The sequence below is a fragment of the Cervus elaphus genome, chromosome 3 (assembly GCF_910594005.1).
Source record: "Cervus elaphus chromosome 3, mCerEla1.1, whole genome shotgun sequence".
Lineage (NCBI taxonomy): Eukaryota > Metazoa > Chordata > Mammalia > Artiodactyla > Cervidae > Cervus > Cervus elaphus.
The window spans coordinates 13,018,076-13,035,482 of NC_057817.1; the positions used below are offsets into that span (position 1 = coordinate 13,018,076).

General features: G+C 37.5%; 1 protein-coding gene across 4 annotated transcripts in view; it reads left to right on the forward strand.

The window, feature by feature from the left end:
- Positions 1 to 17,407, forward strand: part of METTL25 (methyltransferase like 25) — a 294,875-nt gene that overhangs the window by 12,918 nt on the left and 264,550 nt on the right. For all 4 annotated transcript variants that reach the window (XM_043880571.1, XM_043880569.1, XM_043880568.1 and 1 more), the window contains exons 2-4: positions 9,987 to 10,151; positions 10,620 to 10,726; positions 15,063 to 15,656. In XM_043880571.1, the coding sequence (XP_043736506.1) occupies positions 9,987 to 10,151; positions 10,620 to 10,726; positions 15,063 to 15,656 (866 nt within the window). The remainder of the gene's footprint in view (positions 1 to 9,986; positions 10,152 to 10,619; positions 10,727 to 15,062; positions 15,657 to 17,407) is intronic.

The window sequence follows — 17,407 nt, forward strand, 5'->3', positions numbered from 1 at the left end:
GTAGAAACAAGAGAAGATCCAAGAGGTTGATTTTAGCACTCAGTGTAGTAAGGGTTCACTTTCAAAGCGTTCTTTACAACTATCAAGCAGTTTTTAAAGTTTTAGAATCTAGAATTTATTTTGTATTTTACTAACAAAATCATATTTGATATTTTAAATTGAATTTATTTTTCAGAAAATATTTACAAACATTTAATTTATCCCTCAGTGCTTCTAATTATAAATGGAGTTTGAAGTAGAATTTCTCATAATCTGTCTCTTGATTTTGGTTATTTTCTGGAAAGAGAGACTTCTGATAAAGGAAATTAAAGCATTATAGTAAAGCAGACTTGAGCTCTATATTAGGTCTCTGAGGCATGGTCAGGATTATAACCCAACTACCAAATTTCATATCAAATTCAGTAAAAAGTGTCATTGGTAATAATATTCTCTCTTGAGCTTTCAAGCTGATTCTAGGACATGGTGCCGACTGCTGACCATGGGCTGCCAAGTACTGAGAAGTTCTTGCTTTCATCCTACTTACACTACAAAACCCAGTGCCAGCTCTTAGACTTGTGTTCAAATTGCAGCTTACCTGTCTCTAGCTATGCTTTCCTTCTAATGATTGAGGACTTGCATGCAGCTTCTAGAATCCAAAGTTCCTTTTTCCCAGCAGGCCTTGTGTTTAGAAACTGTATTGGTCATTGTTTCAAGTTCTTCTCTGGTAGCCTATATGGTACTCTGGGCCTAATGTTTTGAGTATTTTCTATCCCATATTTTTCTTTTTTTTTAACCCCATATTTTTCTAACAAAGTCCCAAGTGTCACGTTAGGACGCTCAGTTACTTGGTTTGGATGTAGTGGTTTGGGAGTTGCCCACTGTGTTCTAGGCTCTGTTTTTGGCTGAGTGTATATGTACACAAATACACAGATACATGTAAGTATATGTCTGGTTTGGTGGTTTAGTCCCTAAGTTGTGTCTGACTCTTGCAAGCCCATGGACTGTAACCTGCCAGGCTCCTCTGTCCATGGGATTCTCTAGGCGAGAATACTGGAGTGGGTTGCCATTTTCTTCTCCAAGTGTATGTGTATTTGTGAATATTTTCATATTTGTACACATGCTTATGATTCCCAGATGGCTCAGTGGTAAAGAATCTGCCTGCTAATGCAGGAGACATGGGTTTGATCCCTGGGTTGGGAAGATAACCTGGAGGAGGAAATGGCAGCCTCCATTTTCTTGCTGGGACAATCCCATGGACAGGAGAGCCTGGCAGGCTACAGTTCATGGGGTCACAAAGGGACTGAGTCACTGAGTGCGCGCCCGTACACATACACACACATGTGCTTATGTATGTGTGTGTTCCATAAAATAGATATTTGCCCCCATTTTATAGATGGAGGTATCAAGTCTTATAACAGATAAATGGATTACTCATGGCCATAGAGGGAGAGACAGCCTGAGAACCAGAATTCAGACCTAGTTCTTGCTTAATCATGTACCCATTCTAGTCATTGAGTACCTGCTATGGGAGGAAATCATTCTAGGTTTCCTCAGGACACAGCAGTGAACAAAAATCTGTGTCCTCTGGCATATTGCTATGTCAAATGATGATGAGTGCTATAAAACACTGGTGAAGATCACGAGGAATGAGAGCTGAGAGAAGTTGCAGCTTTAAATAGTGTTGTCAGGAAAGTTTTCACGGAAATGGTGACGTTTGAACAAAGACCTGAAGGAAGTAAGAGAGAGAACCATGAAAATATCTGAGGGAAGATGGTATCAGAGGAAAAAACAAGGGGAAGGCCTGGATAAGCACATCCCATGTGACATCCTGAAAGAATTGTAACTGGGAATTACTGAGCTCTCTGGAATCCACACTGCACATTTGTTCTCCACATGCTTTGTAAATAAGACGCTACATGCCATGGATGAATCACCAGTCGTTAACAAATTGGCTTTATCCGGTTCAGTTATTACTTTGCACGTAGTAGGTATCCCAGAATTGTTTATTTTTTAGCGGGTTTATTTTTTATATACCAAATCAGTTTTCTAAACTGCTGTTGTTTCGTATGCTATTTTTATTTTCCTTCAAATTAAACTATGAAAAGGGTCTATTAAATACTGTGTATTTACTCTAAGAAATAATAGAGTAAAAACTGATTTTCCTAGTTGTATAAATAAATGTGAAAATGATTTTGAAATTGTTCCATGTACTTTATACATTCGTTGTGATGTAATGTTGGCACAATAAGGATATGTATATCAATTTCTTATTAATTATATCGTTCTTTCTAAGAGCATGGTTTAGTCTTGAGATAACATTTTTTTCATTTCATATGCAACCATAAATTATGCTGGAGTTTTTGTAAAAAGTTTCCTAGCACATAATTGAGTAACATATATTGATTTATTTTAGAAGGCCACAGTATATATTCTGTTTCTGCCTTACATAGATTATAGGGTTATGGGCATAATGAAGCATTCGTAAAATTTAATGTACCCCATCTTTAATTTTCATACTTCAGCAAGACAGCTCTAACTTTTGATTGAAGTCTAGTAAACAAGTATAAAAGATTGAAGCCTAAAGTCAACTCTTGTGGAAATGCTTTCAAATGTGTAATTAAACTTGCATCAACTTTAAATTTACATTTTAGGAAACATGTAAAATTCATCTCAACCAACACTTATTGAGCACTGTGCTTTGGAAGTTTTATTGCTAAGGAAAAAAATTACTATTTCGGTAACAGTCATGATGTTAATAGAGTCTGAACCATGGCAGTGATGGGCAAGTTAAGGGGGAGCAGTTGCAAATGCAAGACATTATTCCATTAGGATTAATGGGTGACTGGATATGTGGATTGAGGGAACAAGGAGCATTGAAGATGATGTAAAGATTTTTAATTTCAGCAGTGGGTGACTGATGCCAGTGTTAAACAGGAGAGGATATAGGAGGAGGGAAAGTTTTAGTGAGCATAAGAACGTTCATTTCAGTTTGGGGCCTTTTGAATCGGAGACATCTGTAGGACATTATGTAGAAGTGAGTCCATAACATTTCTATTGTTATGAAGAGGGCACTGTTGATTTCTTCGTGAACCTCTGGACCAGAGGAAATTTTCAGGTTGAGTGATTGTAACAATCGTGACCTTTACCCTAACCCCTATAACACAGGTAAACGTCAGAATTTAGCACATAGCTGTATTTTATCTTCCCTCACTTTCTAAATGTTCTAAATCGCGATTGTGAAGGCTGAGATGAGGACTTCTGCCCTTCCGACAGGCTCGGCAGCACTCTTGAAGTCTTCACGGTGGCCTCAGTGATGACTGCCACCACAGAACCTTAGAATTGGTCCTCCCAGTGTGCCTGCTGATACCGCAGTAGTAAATGCATTGAGGAATCGCTTGCATCCATCCAGCCATTCATTCCCCACTTACTGAGTACCTGCTGTGTGCAAGGTGTTACAGCCTTCCGCCTAGGCGTGAAACAGTGGGGGTGTTAGTTTCCACAAGCAGAAACCCACAACAGCTTCATAAAAACTTTTACTCTTCAGGGACTTATCAGCTGTTTTATATGGAGAAATTACTCTTTCATTTCTTAAAATCTTGAGATCGCTTGTGGTAAAGAGGAAGCTGTTGGGGGGAGTGAAGACAGTGAAATGATTAAGATAAATTGAGTTTGAACCTATGTTAAGATATTACCATTATTGATCTCTGCCAGAGAGAATTCTTGTTAACATATTCTGACAGATCTGCCTGGAACTTTTTAAAATGCTGTCTTTCCTGATTTTGTTTCTTGTCCACTGAACTCACCGCTGTCGCATGTTGATTGAATGTGGGGACACAGCCTTGGTCCATATGCCTTGCTCCTTAGTGTTTGTGGGAACCTGGCTAAATTGCAGCCTCTCTGAGTGTTGATTTCTTCCTCTGTAATTGTGGATAGGAGCATAATATAACTAGCTTATAAGTCTTTTCCATTGAATATCAATTGTTTGGCAGAGCGCCTAGCAGGTAGTATATGTACAATAAATGTTAGCAGTAATAGTGATGAGATAATTGTGAATCCTAACTCTGTCCTCCTTAAAGTGCTAGGTAATATTCAAGTAAAATATCAGACATTTAGTTTTGAAATTGTATTTATATTAAATGTTAATATTATATATTCATTGATTGTTTCTATTTTATTTCTAGCTTTGAAACATTATTATTTCTTTACTTTGAGATTTTCATAATCCAACATGTGTATGTATAACCTTTCTATCTTTCCTTGTACATTGATCTCTGCTGTAAAAAAAAAAAAATACTCAGAGATACCGTGATCTTATATTTAATAGAATTAACTTCTCCCTTGCCTCTTTGCTGTTTTTGCTCCCTCATGTTCAAGTCTTGTAAGAAACTTCTGTCTAATCTGTCTTGTAAGAAACTTCTGTGGGTGGACAGAAAAAATAAGAGTAAATAAAGATAAAGTATGTAATAAAGCAGAGCAGATAATTCCAGTAGAGGGAGATATTGGCAAAGTAATCAAGCCACATAATATGCAGGTGCAACAGGCATCAAATTTAAAAATGAAGCTTTTCCTGGGTAAAAAGTTTAACTAATCAAGAATTAATTAAATAATAAGTTGAGTAACACTGTGGTTTCTGTTTTGCTAGTTGCCAAACTCAAGCTCAGTATACAGGTATCTGGGAATGCGCTATGCAGACCCCAGACACCATTTCCATCAGGGTGGAACTTACTGTTTCAGAAATAGCAGTGAAGGAGACCACTGACACCTCTCTTTCTCTGAATCTCTGAACATCTTAAGTAATGGAAGTTACAGGTTGGATCATTTGAAAACAAAGCTACAAAAGCTTTATTTTCATAATTCAAAAAAAATTTTTCGCCGATTTCTAGATGATCTGAATAAACTGGTATAGCCTCAAACAACAGGACTGAATCAGAATACTATCTTTTTTATGTAAGTAAATTAATAAAAATTTAGTATCTTTGCAATTTAGATCTCCAAATTTCTGAAATTACTAGGAGGCTTATAAATTAAAAACAAATTAACAATATTAATTTGACTTGGATGGGGATTTTTTCACATATTTTCAGTAGGATTGATTCAGTAGTTAAATTGCTTTGAACCTTTACTTTTCCAACAGAAACATCACATTTCTTTCTGTTGGCAACCTTGTCCAATAACTGACTACTTTAATAGTCCCTCTGCACTTTGAGATTTAATGTTCTTATTTCTATCACACTCTAAGAATTTGTAGCCCTGGTACGTGGGGATGTTGAGACTGCCCTTAAAACTGAGAGACTCACTCAATGGTTGATTGAGTTTTCCCCACTGTATCAGGCCTAAATATTTTGATGGGGATTTTATTACTTTTGGCTGCATTAGTAAATTCAGTTTGTAAAATGTCCAAAGAACTTTATGTAATACACAAAATATATTTAAAATAAATTTGTAGTAATCTTATAGATTAAATTTCTATTTAATTGATTCAGAAATGGAGGTTATACATTCTCTGCTAATTTTCTTATTAATTAATTTAGTAAATATTGCTAGTAATACTATCAACTTAGTAGATATTACCTTTCAAACAGTACTGTCTTAAACATGTAGTTTTTAGTTAGCGTTCTGTAAACCCTCATCAGTTTTCTTGCTTTTAATTTTTGCCAGGAAGCATCATTGCTTTTCGTGTTTAAATAGGTTTTTATAATTTCATAGGTAACTTTGGAGGATCATCAATGCTAGAAAAAATTTCATAGCGTATATTGTGGTTTTTCTGGTAGAACCTAAGTTGTTCCCTGAATTGCACCATGCTTTTGTAAAGTGAACATTTTAAATATTTTATGTTTTAACCACTAGATGTATTTTTTTGATTATTAAAAATATTTTTTTGGTAAATGGACTTGAAAATGAACTACTCCATCCAAAGAGTTTCCTTGAGCTACTGCCTACAAATCAGAATGCCTTTTTTGAAAAAACCTTGATAAATAAATTAACATGCATTAAAAGTGGCTGTAGAAAAATGAAATGAGCAAATAAAGAGCAAATCTATACTATGTGTATACATTGGAATAGGCAATTTTATGCTGCAGTAATAAACCTAAAAACTCAGTGACTGAAAACAATGATGTTATTTTTCATGTATACTGACTGCCTGTTCCTTGTAGTTTGACAGCAGCGATGTCTTTGTTGTCATCTCTTGGGGGTTCAGGTTGAGGGAGGTTCTATTTCAACACATCTTAACAATTACAGTTCTAGGCAAAGAAAGTATAGTGAATCTTTTGATATTTTTAAAACTTCTGCATGAAAATGGCATAGTTCATCCACTTTGGTGAGATGCAGCCATATCTGAGTTCAACAGGGTGTATGATCCTCACACAGAGAGGGATGCAGGGTGTTTAAAGAGCAGCCGTTTGCTCTGCTAAATCAGTGAGCATTGGGCAGCTATCAGGAGTTTCTATATCAAGCTTAGACAATGTCTGCTTTAAACTGACATTGGAAGAAAATGAACAGTTTTCACATAATCATAACCTGATTAATTTTAGAACTCGTATTGAGAGGGTGTTGAACAAACACACATACATACACATACAAACACACCACTCATAGGTCTACATGGTCTGGTGAATCAGGGTGCAGGGACTTTTTTATAATAACATACCATTGAAGGGCTTCCCTGATAGTTCAGTTGGTAAAGAATCTGCCTGCAATGCAGGAGACCCTGGTTCAATTCCTGGGTAGGAAAGTTCCGCTGGAAAGGGATAGGCTACCCACTCCAGTATCCTTGGGCTTCCCTTGTGGCTCAGCTGGTAAAGAATCCGCCTGCAATGCGGGAGACCAGGGTTGAAACCCTGGCTTGGGAAGATCCCCTGGAGAAGGGAAAGGCTACCCACTCCAGTATTCTGGCCTGGAGAACTCCATGGACTGTATAGTTCATCGGGTCACAGAAAGTCGGACATGACTGAGCAACTTTCTCTTTCACCATTGAAAACGTTGCCGTTGTTCCACCTGCAGCGTGGACAGGGTGTGACAGCATTGGATGGACTGACCTTCTTTAAATATGTGGTTGTATGTCAGCCAGGATCATTCATAAATTTAATGACCATATTTCAGTTTAGCATGGTTTTAAGTGTTGTTCTTTCTTTCTTTTCTTGGTTTTTGAAACATCAACAACAAAAATACCAAATTTTAATGTGGAATCTAAGTATATACTTGTATGGTGTATCATGAGAAAACTAGCTGCTACAAATAAATAGCTAATAGTTTAAATAATAAATATAATGGAACTGTTAGTGATATTGCCAAAATTCACACCAAAATAAAAATGTAATTTGTTGTAAGATAAATGTTTTTCATTTTTTATAGTTTTTAAAAATTTATTTATTTTTAATGAAAGGATCATTGCTTTACAGTATTGTGTTGGTTTCTGTCATACATCAACATGAATCAGCCACAAGTATAAATGGAGAAGTTCTGTACAGGCAGCAAATATAAGACCAGGGGCTGACTGAGGCTCAGATCATGAACTCCTTATTGCCAAATTCAGACGTAGATTGAAGAAAGTAGGGAAAACCACTGGACCATTCAGGTATGACCAAATCAGATCCCTTATGATTATACAGTGAAAGTGACAAATAGATTCAAGGAATTAGATCTGGTAGACAGAGTACCTGAAGAACTATGGACAGAGGTTTGTAACATTGTGCAGGAGGTGGTGATCAAAACAATCCTCAAGAAAAAGAAATGCAAAAAGGCAAAATGGTTGTCTGAGGAGGCCTTACAAATAGCTAAGAAGAGACAAGAAGCGAAAGGCAAAGGAGAAAAGGAAAGATATACCCAGCTGAATGCAGAGTTCCAAAGAATAGCAAGGAGAGATAAGAAAGCTGTCCTAAGTGATCAATACAAAGAAGTAGAGGAAAACAATAGAATGGGAAAGACTAGGGATCTCTTCAAGAAAATTAGAGATACCAAGGGAACATTTCATGCAAAGATGGGCACAATTAAAGACAGAAACAGTATGTACCTGCAGAAGCAGAAGGTATTAAGAAGACATGACAACAATACACAGAAGAGCTATATGAAAAAGATCTTAATACCAGGATAACCATAATGGTGTGATCACTCACCTAGAGCCTGACATCCAGGAGTGCAAAGTCAAGTGGGCCTTAGAGAGCATCATTATGAACAAAGCTAGTGGAGGTAATGGAATTCCAGTTGAGCTATTTCAAATCCTAAAAGATGATGCTTTAAAGTGCTACACTCACTATGCCAACAAATTTGGAAGACTCAGCAATGACCATAGGACTGGAAAAGGTCAATTTTCATTCCAGTCCCAAAAAAGAGCAACACCAAGGAATGTTCAAACTACTGCACAATTGCACTCATCTCACATGCTAGCAAAGTAATGCTCAAAATCCTTCAAACTAGGCTTCAAAAGTATGTGAACTCAGAACTTCCAGATGTTCAAGCTGGATTTAGAAAAGGCAGAGGAACCAGAGATCAAATTACCAACATCCATTGGATCAGAGAAAAAGCAAAATAATTCCAGAAAAACATCTACCTATGCTTCATTGACTACGCTAAAGCTTACTCAATGTGTGGATCTCAACAAACTGTGGAAAATTCTTAAATAGATGGAAATACAACACCATCTGCCTTACCTAAGAAACCTCCTAAGAAACCTGTATGCAGGACGAGAAGCAACAGTTAGAACCTGATTTTGAACAACAGCCTGGTTCAAAACTGGGAAAGGAGTACATCAAGGCTGTATATTGTCACCCTGCTTATTTAACTTATATGCAGAGTACGTCATGCAAAATGCTGGGGTCAAGATTGGCAGAAGAAATATCAATAATCTCACATATTTGATGACACCACGTTTATGGCAGAAAGCAAAGAGAAACTACAGAGCCTCTTGATGAAGGTGAAAGAAGAGAGTGAAAAAGTTGGCTTAAAACTAAACATTCAAAAAACGAAGATCATGGCATCCAGTCCCATGACTTTATGGCAAATAGATGGGGAAACAATGGAAATAGCAAGAGACTTTTCTAGGCTCCAAAATCACTGTGGACAGTGACTACAGTCATGAAATTAATAGAAGCTTACTCCTTGGAAGAAAAGCTATGACAAACCTAGACAGCCTATTATAAAGCAGAGACATTACTTTGCTAACAAAGGTCCATCTAGTCAAAGCTATGGTTTTTCCAGTGGTCATGTACAGGTGTGCGAGTTGGACCATAAGGAAGGCTGAGCTGAAGAATTGATGTTTTTGAAACGTGCTGTTGGAGAAGACTCTTGAGAATCCCTTGGACTGCAAGGAGATCCAACCAGTCAATCCTAAAGGGAGTCAACCCTGAATATTCATTGGAAGGAATGATGCTGATGCTGAAGCTAAAGTGCCAATACTTTGGCCACCTGATATGAAGAGCTGACTCATTAGAAAAGACCCTGATGCTGAAGAAGATTGAAGGCAGGAGGAGAAGGAGACGACAGAGAACAAGATGTCTGGATGGCATCACTGACTCAATGGACATGAGTTTGAGCAAGCTCTAGAAGACGGTGAAGGACTGGGAAACCTGGTGTGCTGCAGTCCATGGGGTCGCAAAGAGTCGGACACAACTGAGTCGCTAAACAACAGCAACATGCATATGTCCCCTTCCTCCCGCCTGTGACCCCTTCCCACCCCCTAGGTTTTTAAGAGCCCCAGTTTGAGTTTCCTGAGTCATCCAGCAGATTCTCACTGGCCCTGTGTTTTACATATGGCAGAGTATGTGTTTCACGCCACTCCCGCCATCCACCCTGCCCTCTCCTTCCCCTGCCCCGTGTCCCCAAGCCTGTTTTCTGTCTGCGGCTCCATTGCTGCCCGCAAGTAGTTCATCAGGACCATCTTTCTATATTCCATATATATGCACTAACATACAATATTTGTTTTTCATTGATTGTTTTTTAAATCTCCAACCAATTAGCTAGTAATTGCTTATTTTGTTGCCAATGTTTCCCTTTTTATCTCAATTTTTTAGATGTTACTGATTTTCCAAAAATATTTTGTGAAACTTCCCAGAAGCTGGTGAATGTGGAAGCGTTTGCTCTGGCTGCAAAGTATTATTCTGTACAAAACTTGGGAATATGTACTCCTTTTGATCAACTGCTTGTGGCCCTTCATGGAAATCAAAAACAGAGAACTGGTAGGTGTGTTTGTGTGTGTATGTATGTTTTTTAGGCATTTAGAAGTAATATGCTATTCATATATGTCTGTATTTCCAACATGCTCTTAATTTGTTAGACCTGGTAGACTTACCTGTTTTAAATGAATTGATTTTCTCATGCGCCATATTAAACAAACAACTCAGTTATAAATCTCCACATTTTCTTTTTCCTGCATTGTAGACTAGTTATCAGTCTTTTCCTTTGTAGTTAATCGTTTTATATTTCAAGGAACATTTCTAATAATGTTATATGAGTCTTTTTCATTTTATTAATTCAAACTTGATTCATAATAGCTAAACTAGTCAATAACTATCATATAGAAACCACAATAGGATCTCTGTATTATTTTCTTATTTAATTATAGAAAACATGATCATCAACAGATGATTCTTACCACTTTTATTTCTTTAGTAGCAGTATGTTAATTCTGTTCTATTTTTGTTCAGATGAAAATGTGAAACTTGATGAGTTTATGAATTTGAAAAAATCTCACGAAGTTCAGGCAATGTCAGAACTCATCAGCAGTATTGCTGAATACTGTGGAATAAAGCAGGTAATAAGAGTATTTCCCTATATATTCTCATGTTAAAATTATTACCGTTTTGGGGGGTATCATTCAAATTTCCTTTTCTACTGCCCTCGTCTAGTCTTTAAAACGTCATTAAGTAATAGCTAATGTGAGATACGTCACATCATTTCTGACCCTTTAAATATGCTGTCACTACCTAATACACTGCAATTATAACCAATTTATACTAAAAAGAAGATATGGTTATTAATATTTTGCTCAAATTTCACTCTTTTCAGAGTGGATAGAAGCTATGGCAATTATCTTATGTTGTAATTCTACCTTGTGGCATTATGAAGATGACTTCCTGCAGAATTGTTTACTGCTAGGTGTTCCCAAGGACGTGAGGTACCAAGCTGTGGTCGGGGGCATCTGCCTCATTATTGTAACACAGAGAAACCTGGATTCTTTCATAGTGTCAGAATCATAATGCATTCCTGTTGTCAAAAATAGCCTTGTGAAAGGTAGTAATGTCTAAAAACAGATGCGAAAATAAAATCAGTGATTGCCTATGTTGGCCTATAGAAATAGTCATTTTTCTCATCCCTACGAGAACATCTGTGGGGGTCATAGAGGACTCTGCCCTCTTCAGTTTTTAAGAGGTGTTGGAATCTTTTCCATGTATCCTTCCAGACTTCTAGGGAGTTTGAGGATGGCTGGAAAATGGTCACTGCTTGAGCCAGGCTTGCAGAACCACTTACGGCAACACAGATCTTGAGGGTAGGAACTACGGCAAGAGCTGAGGCAGTAGCTTTCAACCTTTTCTCCATGTGTCATGCCCAAGCAGTGCCTGTCGGGATCAGTAACAGGCTCACCATGACGGTGATACCCAGCCAGAGTAAAGCGGGCAAGTACACAGTAAAACGTAACCAGCTGCTGCTGTGCCTAACGTATGAAGGAATATTAGAAGCATACAAATGAAGGGGGAAAATAAGTAATTTACTGACGACTGCATATTCTATGGTATCATTTTTAAAAAGCTCTTAAAATAATGGTATGTTCTTTTTTTTTTTCATTTATTTTTATTAGTTGGAGGCTAATTACTTTACAATATTGTAGTGGTTTTTGTCATACATTGACATGAATCAGCCATGGATTTACATGTATTCCCCATCCCGATCCCCCCTCCCACCTCCCTCTCCACCGGATTCCTCTGTTCTTTTTTTTTTTTTTCCTCTGTTCTTAATGCAAAAAAATATATGCAAAAAAAGCATTAAAGAAGCAAGGGAATCATAGACAATAATCTGATCATAGTTGTTAGCTCTGGTGGGAGAAGCAGGGAGATAGGCTATGGAAGGAACACGGTTATATGGAATGTAATTACTAATATACCCACCCCTAGGTTGGCTGGTGGCTTCATGGGTACAGCAGATGCTACTGGATGCCTTCCTCAGATACTACTGGGCCTTACCACGTCATGGTGGTCCAGCCGCTTTCTACCTGGCAGTTGCTGTATCTCTTTCCCTGTGGATTTTCTCTGTGTGCTGAAGCATGGCACTGCCTGCATACACATTCTGGGGATTAATTCCTCCCTGTGTGCATCCTTAATGACTAATACAAGTTAATAAACAAATACATCAACTCCCGGACTTTCCAGGTGACTTGACTCTGAGGTATATGTTCTACACTGACTCTCCGAGTTTTCCGGTGGGATTAAACCCAGGTTGTTCTAAAGTCGTGTTTTGCCCACAAACACACCTGTTGTTGGGCTGCCTTCCTTTCTCTTTTTTTCCTTCTCTCTTCCGCTATCAGTGTTTTCTGCACCTCCCAAATAAATCACTTATACTTAAATCTTTGATGGGTATTTGTTGTTGTCCTTTATAACTTTTCATTTTGAGTATACTTATTTATTTATATGAAATATATAATAAATAATTTTCAATTGATAAAACATTAATTTCTAAAGTGCAGAGAAAAAATTTGAAATCGCATGTTTCATGTTGTTGTTCACTCAGTTGTGTCTCATTGTGACCCCATGATCTGCAGCACACCAGGCCTCCTTGTCCTTCACCGTCTCCCAGAGTTTGCTGAAACTCATTCATTGAGTCAGTGATGCCATCCAACCATCTCATCCTCTGTTGCTCCCTTCTCCTCCTGCTTTCAGTCTTCCCCAGCATCAGGGTCTTTCCCAGTGAGTCAGCTCTTTGTATCAGGTGGTCAGAGTACTGGAGCTTCAGCTTCAGCGTCAGTCCTTCCAATGAATATTCAGGGTTGATTTCCTTTAGGATGGACTGGTTTGATCTTCTTGCTGTCCAAGGGACTCTCAAGAGTCTTCTCTAACACCACAGTTCAAAAGCATTAATTCTTAAGCATTCAGCTTTCTTTATGGTCCATCTCTCAAATCCATACATGACTACTGGAAAAACTGTCATTTTGACTATACGGATCTTTGTGGGCAAAGTGATGTCTCTGCTTTTTAATACACTCTCTAGGTTTGTCATAACTTTTCTTACAAGGAGCAAGCATTTTTTATTTCATGGCTATAGTCACTGTCTGCAGTGATTTGGGAGTCCAGGAAAATAAAGTCTGTCACTTTTCCATTGTTCCCCCTCTATTTGCCATGAAGTGATGAGACCAGTTGCCATGATCTGAGTTTTTTGAATGTTGAATTTTAAGCCAGCTTTTTCACTCTTCTCTTTCACCCTCATCAAGAGGCGCTAATTACTCTTTGCTATCTGCCATTAGACTGGTATCATCAGCATATCTGAGATTGTTGATATTTCTTCTGGCAACCTTGATTCCAGCTTCTTAGTCATTCCCCGCCCCGGCATTTCCCATGATTTACTCTGCATAGTAAGTTAAATGCAGGGTGAAAATATACCGTCTTGATGTATTCCTTTCCCAGTTTTGAACCAGTCCACTGTTCAATATCAGGGTCTAACTGTTGCTTCTTGTCCTGCATACAGGTTTCTCAGGATGCATGTAAGGTGGTCTGGTATTCCTGTCTCTTTGAAAATTTTCCACAGTTTGTTGTGATCCACACAGTCAAAGGCTTTAGTATAGTCAAAGAAGCAGAAGTAGTTGTTTTCTGGAACTCCCTTGCTTTTCCTCTGATCTGATGGATGTTGGTTATTTGGTCTCTGGTTCCTCTGCCTTTTCTAAATCCAGCTTGTACATCTGGAAGTTCTCAGTTCACATACTGTTGAAGCCTAGCTTGAAGGATTTTAACCATTACCTTGCTAGCATGTGAAATGAGTATAATCGTATGGTAGTTTGAACATTCTTTGGCATTGCCCTTCTTTAATATTGGGATGAAAACAAACTTTTTCCAGTCCTATGGCCACTGCTGAGTTTTCAAAATTTGCTGACATATTGTTCAGTTCAGTCGCTCAGTCGTGTCCGACTCTTTGCAACCCCATGAACCGCAGCACGCCATTGAGTGCGGCACTTGAACAGCATCAACTTTTCAGACTTGAAATAGCTCAACTGGAATTCCATCATCTCCACTAGTTTTGTTCATAATAATGCTTCCTAAGGCCCACTTGAATTCACACTCAGGATGTCTGGCTCTAGGTGAGTGACCACACCATCGTGGTTATCTGGGTATTTAGACCTTTTTTTGTATAGTTTCTGTTGTGTTCTTGCTACATCTACTTCATCTCTTCTGCTTCTGTTAAGTCTTTGTCATTTCTGTCCTTCATTGTGCCCATCTTTGCTTGAAGTATTGCCTTGTATCTCCAGTTTTCTTGAAAGATCTCTGGTCTTTCCCATTCTGTTGTTTTCTTCTAGTTCTTTCCTTTTTTCACTTAAGAAGGCTATCTCTCCTTGCTATTCTCTGGAACTGTATGTTCAGTTGGGTATATCTTTCCTTTTCTCCTTTGCCTTTCACTTCTCTCCTTTTCTTAGCTATTTCTAAGGCCTCTCCAGACAACCACTTTGCCTTTTTCCATTTTTTTTCTTCTTGAGGATGGTTTTGGTCACCACCTCCTGTACAATGTTAGGAGCCTCTGTCCATAGTTCTTTAGACATTCTATCTACCAGATCTAATTCCTTGAATCTATTTGTCACTTCCACTGAATAATCATAAGGGATTTGATTTAGGTCACACCTAAATGTTCTAGTGAAGAAAGACAATTTTATTTTCAATATTTCTCTTTTACATCTTTTTCTTGACTTATTATTATACTGCTTAGAACTTCTCTTAAAATATTGAATAAAAATGATGAGTTATTTGTTTTTAATGGAATCAAAAATTAAAATAGAGTAAAGTGTAACAGGTTGTATAAATTTTACAACCATCCATTTACTTGCTTTTTTAAAAAATTTAGATTGCTGTTACCATCTAACTGAAATCCCTTTAATTCATTCTGATTTCCTTTAGGTAATTGACCTGGGTTCTGGAAAAGGCTACCTAAGCTCCTTTTTATCCTTAAAGTACGGCTTAAAAGTTTATGGAATCGATTCCTCAAATACCCGTGGAGCCGAGGAGAGAAACAGGAAACTGAAGAAGCATTGGAAAGTCTACCGTAGGCGGTCAAAACCAGACGTCAGTGGACTGGCATTACAAACAGCAAAAGAAAAGAAAGTGCAAGATGAAGCTAAATGTAAAGCAGACACCGAGGGCGTAGGTACCAACAGTACTGCAGGTCAAGGGAAGCCATCAACCTCAGACTTTTTATCGGAGTTTTCAGGTTCTGTGATTTCTGACATCAGAAGACAAATGGAAAACTTAAAGGTTTATTCACACCAAGAGGAAAATTTGTGTTTTGAAAATGCCTTTTCTCTTAGAGACCTTTTGCCTGTTAATGCCATAGACCCTACTTCCTCATCCCAAATACCTAAGAGAAAAATGTCTGAAGCAAGTAAAGAGAGAAGAAAAATTACTTCAAAGTCAAATGAATCAAATATATATTCACCTTTAACATCTATTATCACTGCTGATTCAGAACTACATGATATTATTAAAGATCTGGAGGTGATTTCAGTTTTGAATTCTGTAATTTGATTTATGTAAAGGCTGTAAAACATAGAATTAAACTTTAATATTAGTTTACTTAAGCTGCATATCTTATTTGATTACATTAATTGAAAGAACCAAGAAAATAAAATTATATTCAGGCTTTCATGATTTCTATAGATACCAAAATCTGATAAGAGTACAAATCTGACAATCTGACAATCAGAGTTTTCCAGAATGGGGTGCCCTTACCCTCCCCTCATTTTTAATCCTGAATTAAACATAAGTACAAATACAGAAGCTAGTTAGCTAAGTTCTCATTATGCAATTGATGGATTTTTCAAATTCCACTCCAAGAAAATTCTTACATTTCATTTACATTTGGAATAAAGATGTATCTAGGGCAATATTGGGCTTCCCTGGTAGCTCAGCTGGTGAAGAATCTGCTTGCAACACAGGAGACCCGGTTGGTTTCCTGGGTTGGGAGGTTCCCTGGAGAAGGAATAGGCTACCCACTCGAGTATTCTTGGGTTTCTTTGGTGGCTCAGATGGTAAAGAATCCACCTGCAATGCGGAGACCTGGGTTTGATCCCTGGGTCCGGAAGAACCCTGGAGGAGGGCATGGCAACCCACTCCAGTATTCTTGCCTGGAGAATCCCCATGGACAGGAGCCTGGTGGGCTACAGTCCGTGGGGTTGCAGAGTCTGACACGACTAAGCGTGAGCTCAAACGTGAGCACAAGGGCAACATTGTGTTTAATGGTAGCCTTGGTAACCAAAATTTCTATTGTATTGAGTAAGAGTAGCTTCTGAATTCTTAAAAAATTTTCAACTTTTTCTAAACTACAGGTATGTTGAGTCCTATAATGTTTAAGAGACAATGTATCTTAAACAAAGGCAGCATTGTATGTTAAAACAATATTAGAGGAGTTTCTAGAATCATTTGGCCTAACTCACTGTTTAGAAATCAAGGTAGCCTTTGAAGTTATGATATTCTACTCTTGTTAAATTTTTTGAAAAGTCTTCCCTAAAGAATGAATGAGCAAAAGATCCTAGAATTCTTCATAAGTTTAAATCCTTGTTTGATTGCTGAACAGTGTTTTAGTACTTTGTCATTTTAGAGTGAGGGAGTTTTTCTTTTTTCCAGGTATTTTTATATTTCACTAATTGTGGAAAACTGGTTAATCCTCATTAATTGTTTTTCCTATATATGAAATCAGTAATTAAGTTACAGCTTAACCTTCTATTGGGGTTAAACAACCCCAGTTACTTTAATTTGACTTCAAAATATATACACTTTTAGTGCTTATTATCATTTATTTTTGCTTTTAAGAGTCATCTGAAAAGTATACGATCAAAACTGTATGCAAGCTTTTATAATAATTTGCTGATAAAATATATGATGGAAGATTGTTTCTTGGCTTCTTAGTGAATCAGTAATTTAATAACCAAAATTGACCAATGCCTCTTATCCTTTCTATTCCCCACTGTACAACACACATGCAATTCTTAAATATTTTGCTATTAGGCTACTATGCTAATTGCAGATTTTTGTTTGCCACCTGCTGATATTATTAACCAACCCTGTATAATGAATACAGTAAAGAATGAGGTTAAATGTTTTTTGTGTTGTCTTTAGGGAGAGCTAAGCTTAAAAAGAGAGATTTGTACCTCTGTGATCTACCCTTAATTAGCAACAAACCCTTTCTCTCTGAATTCCTTATTATTTATAACAAAACATCTAAGTAAAACCTACCCAAGCAGTGTAAT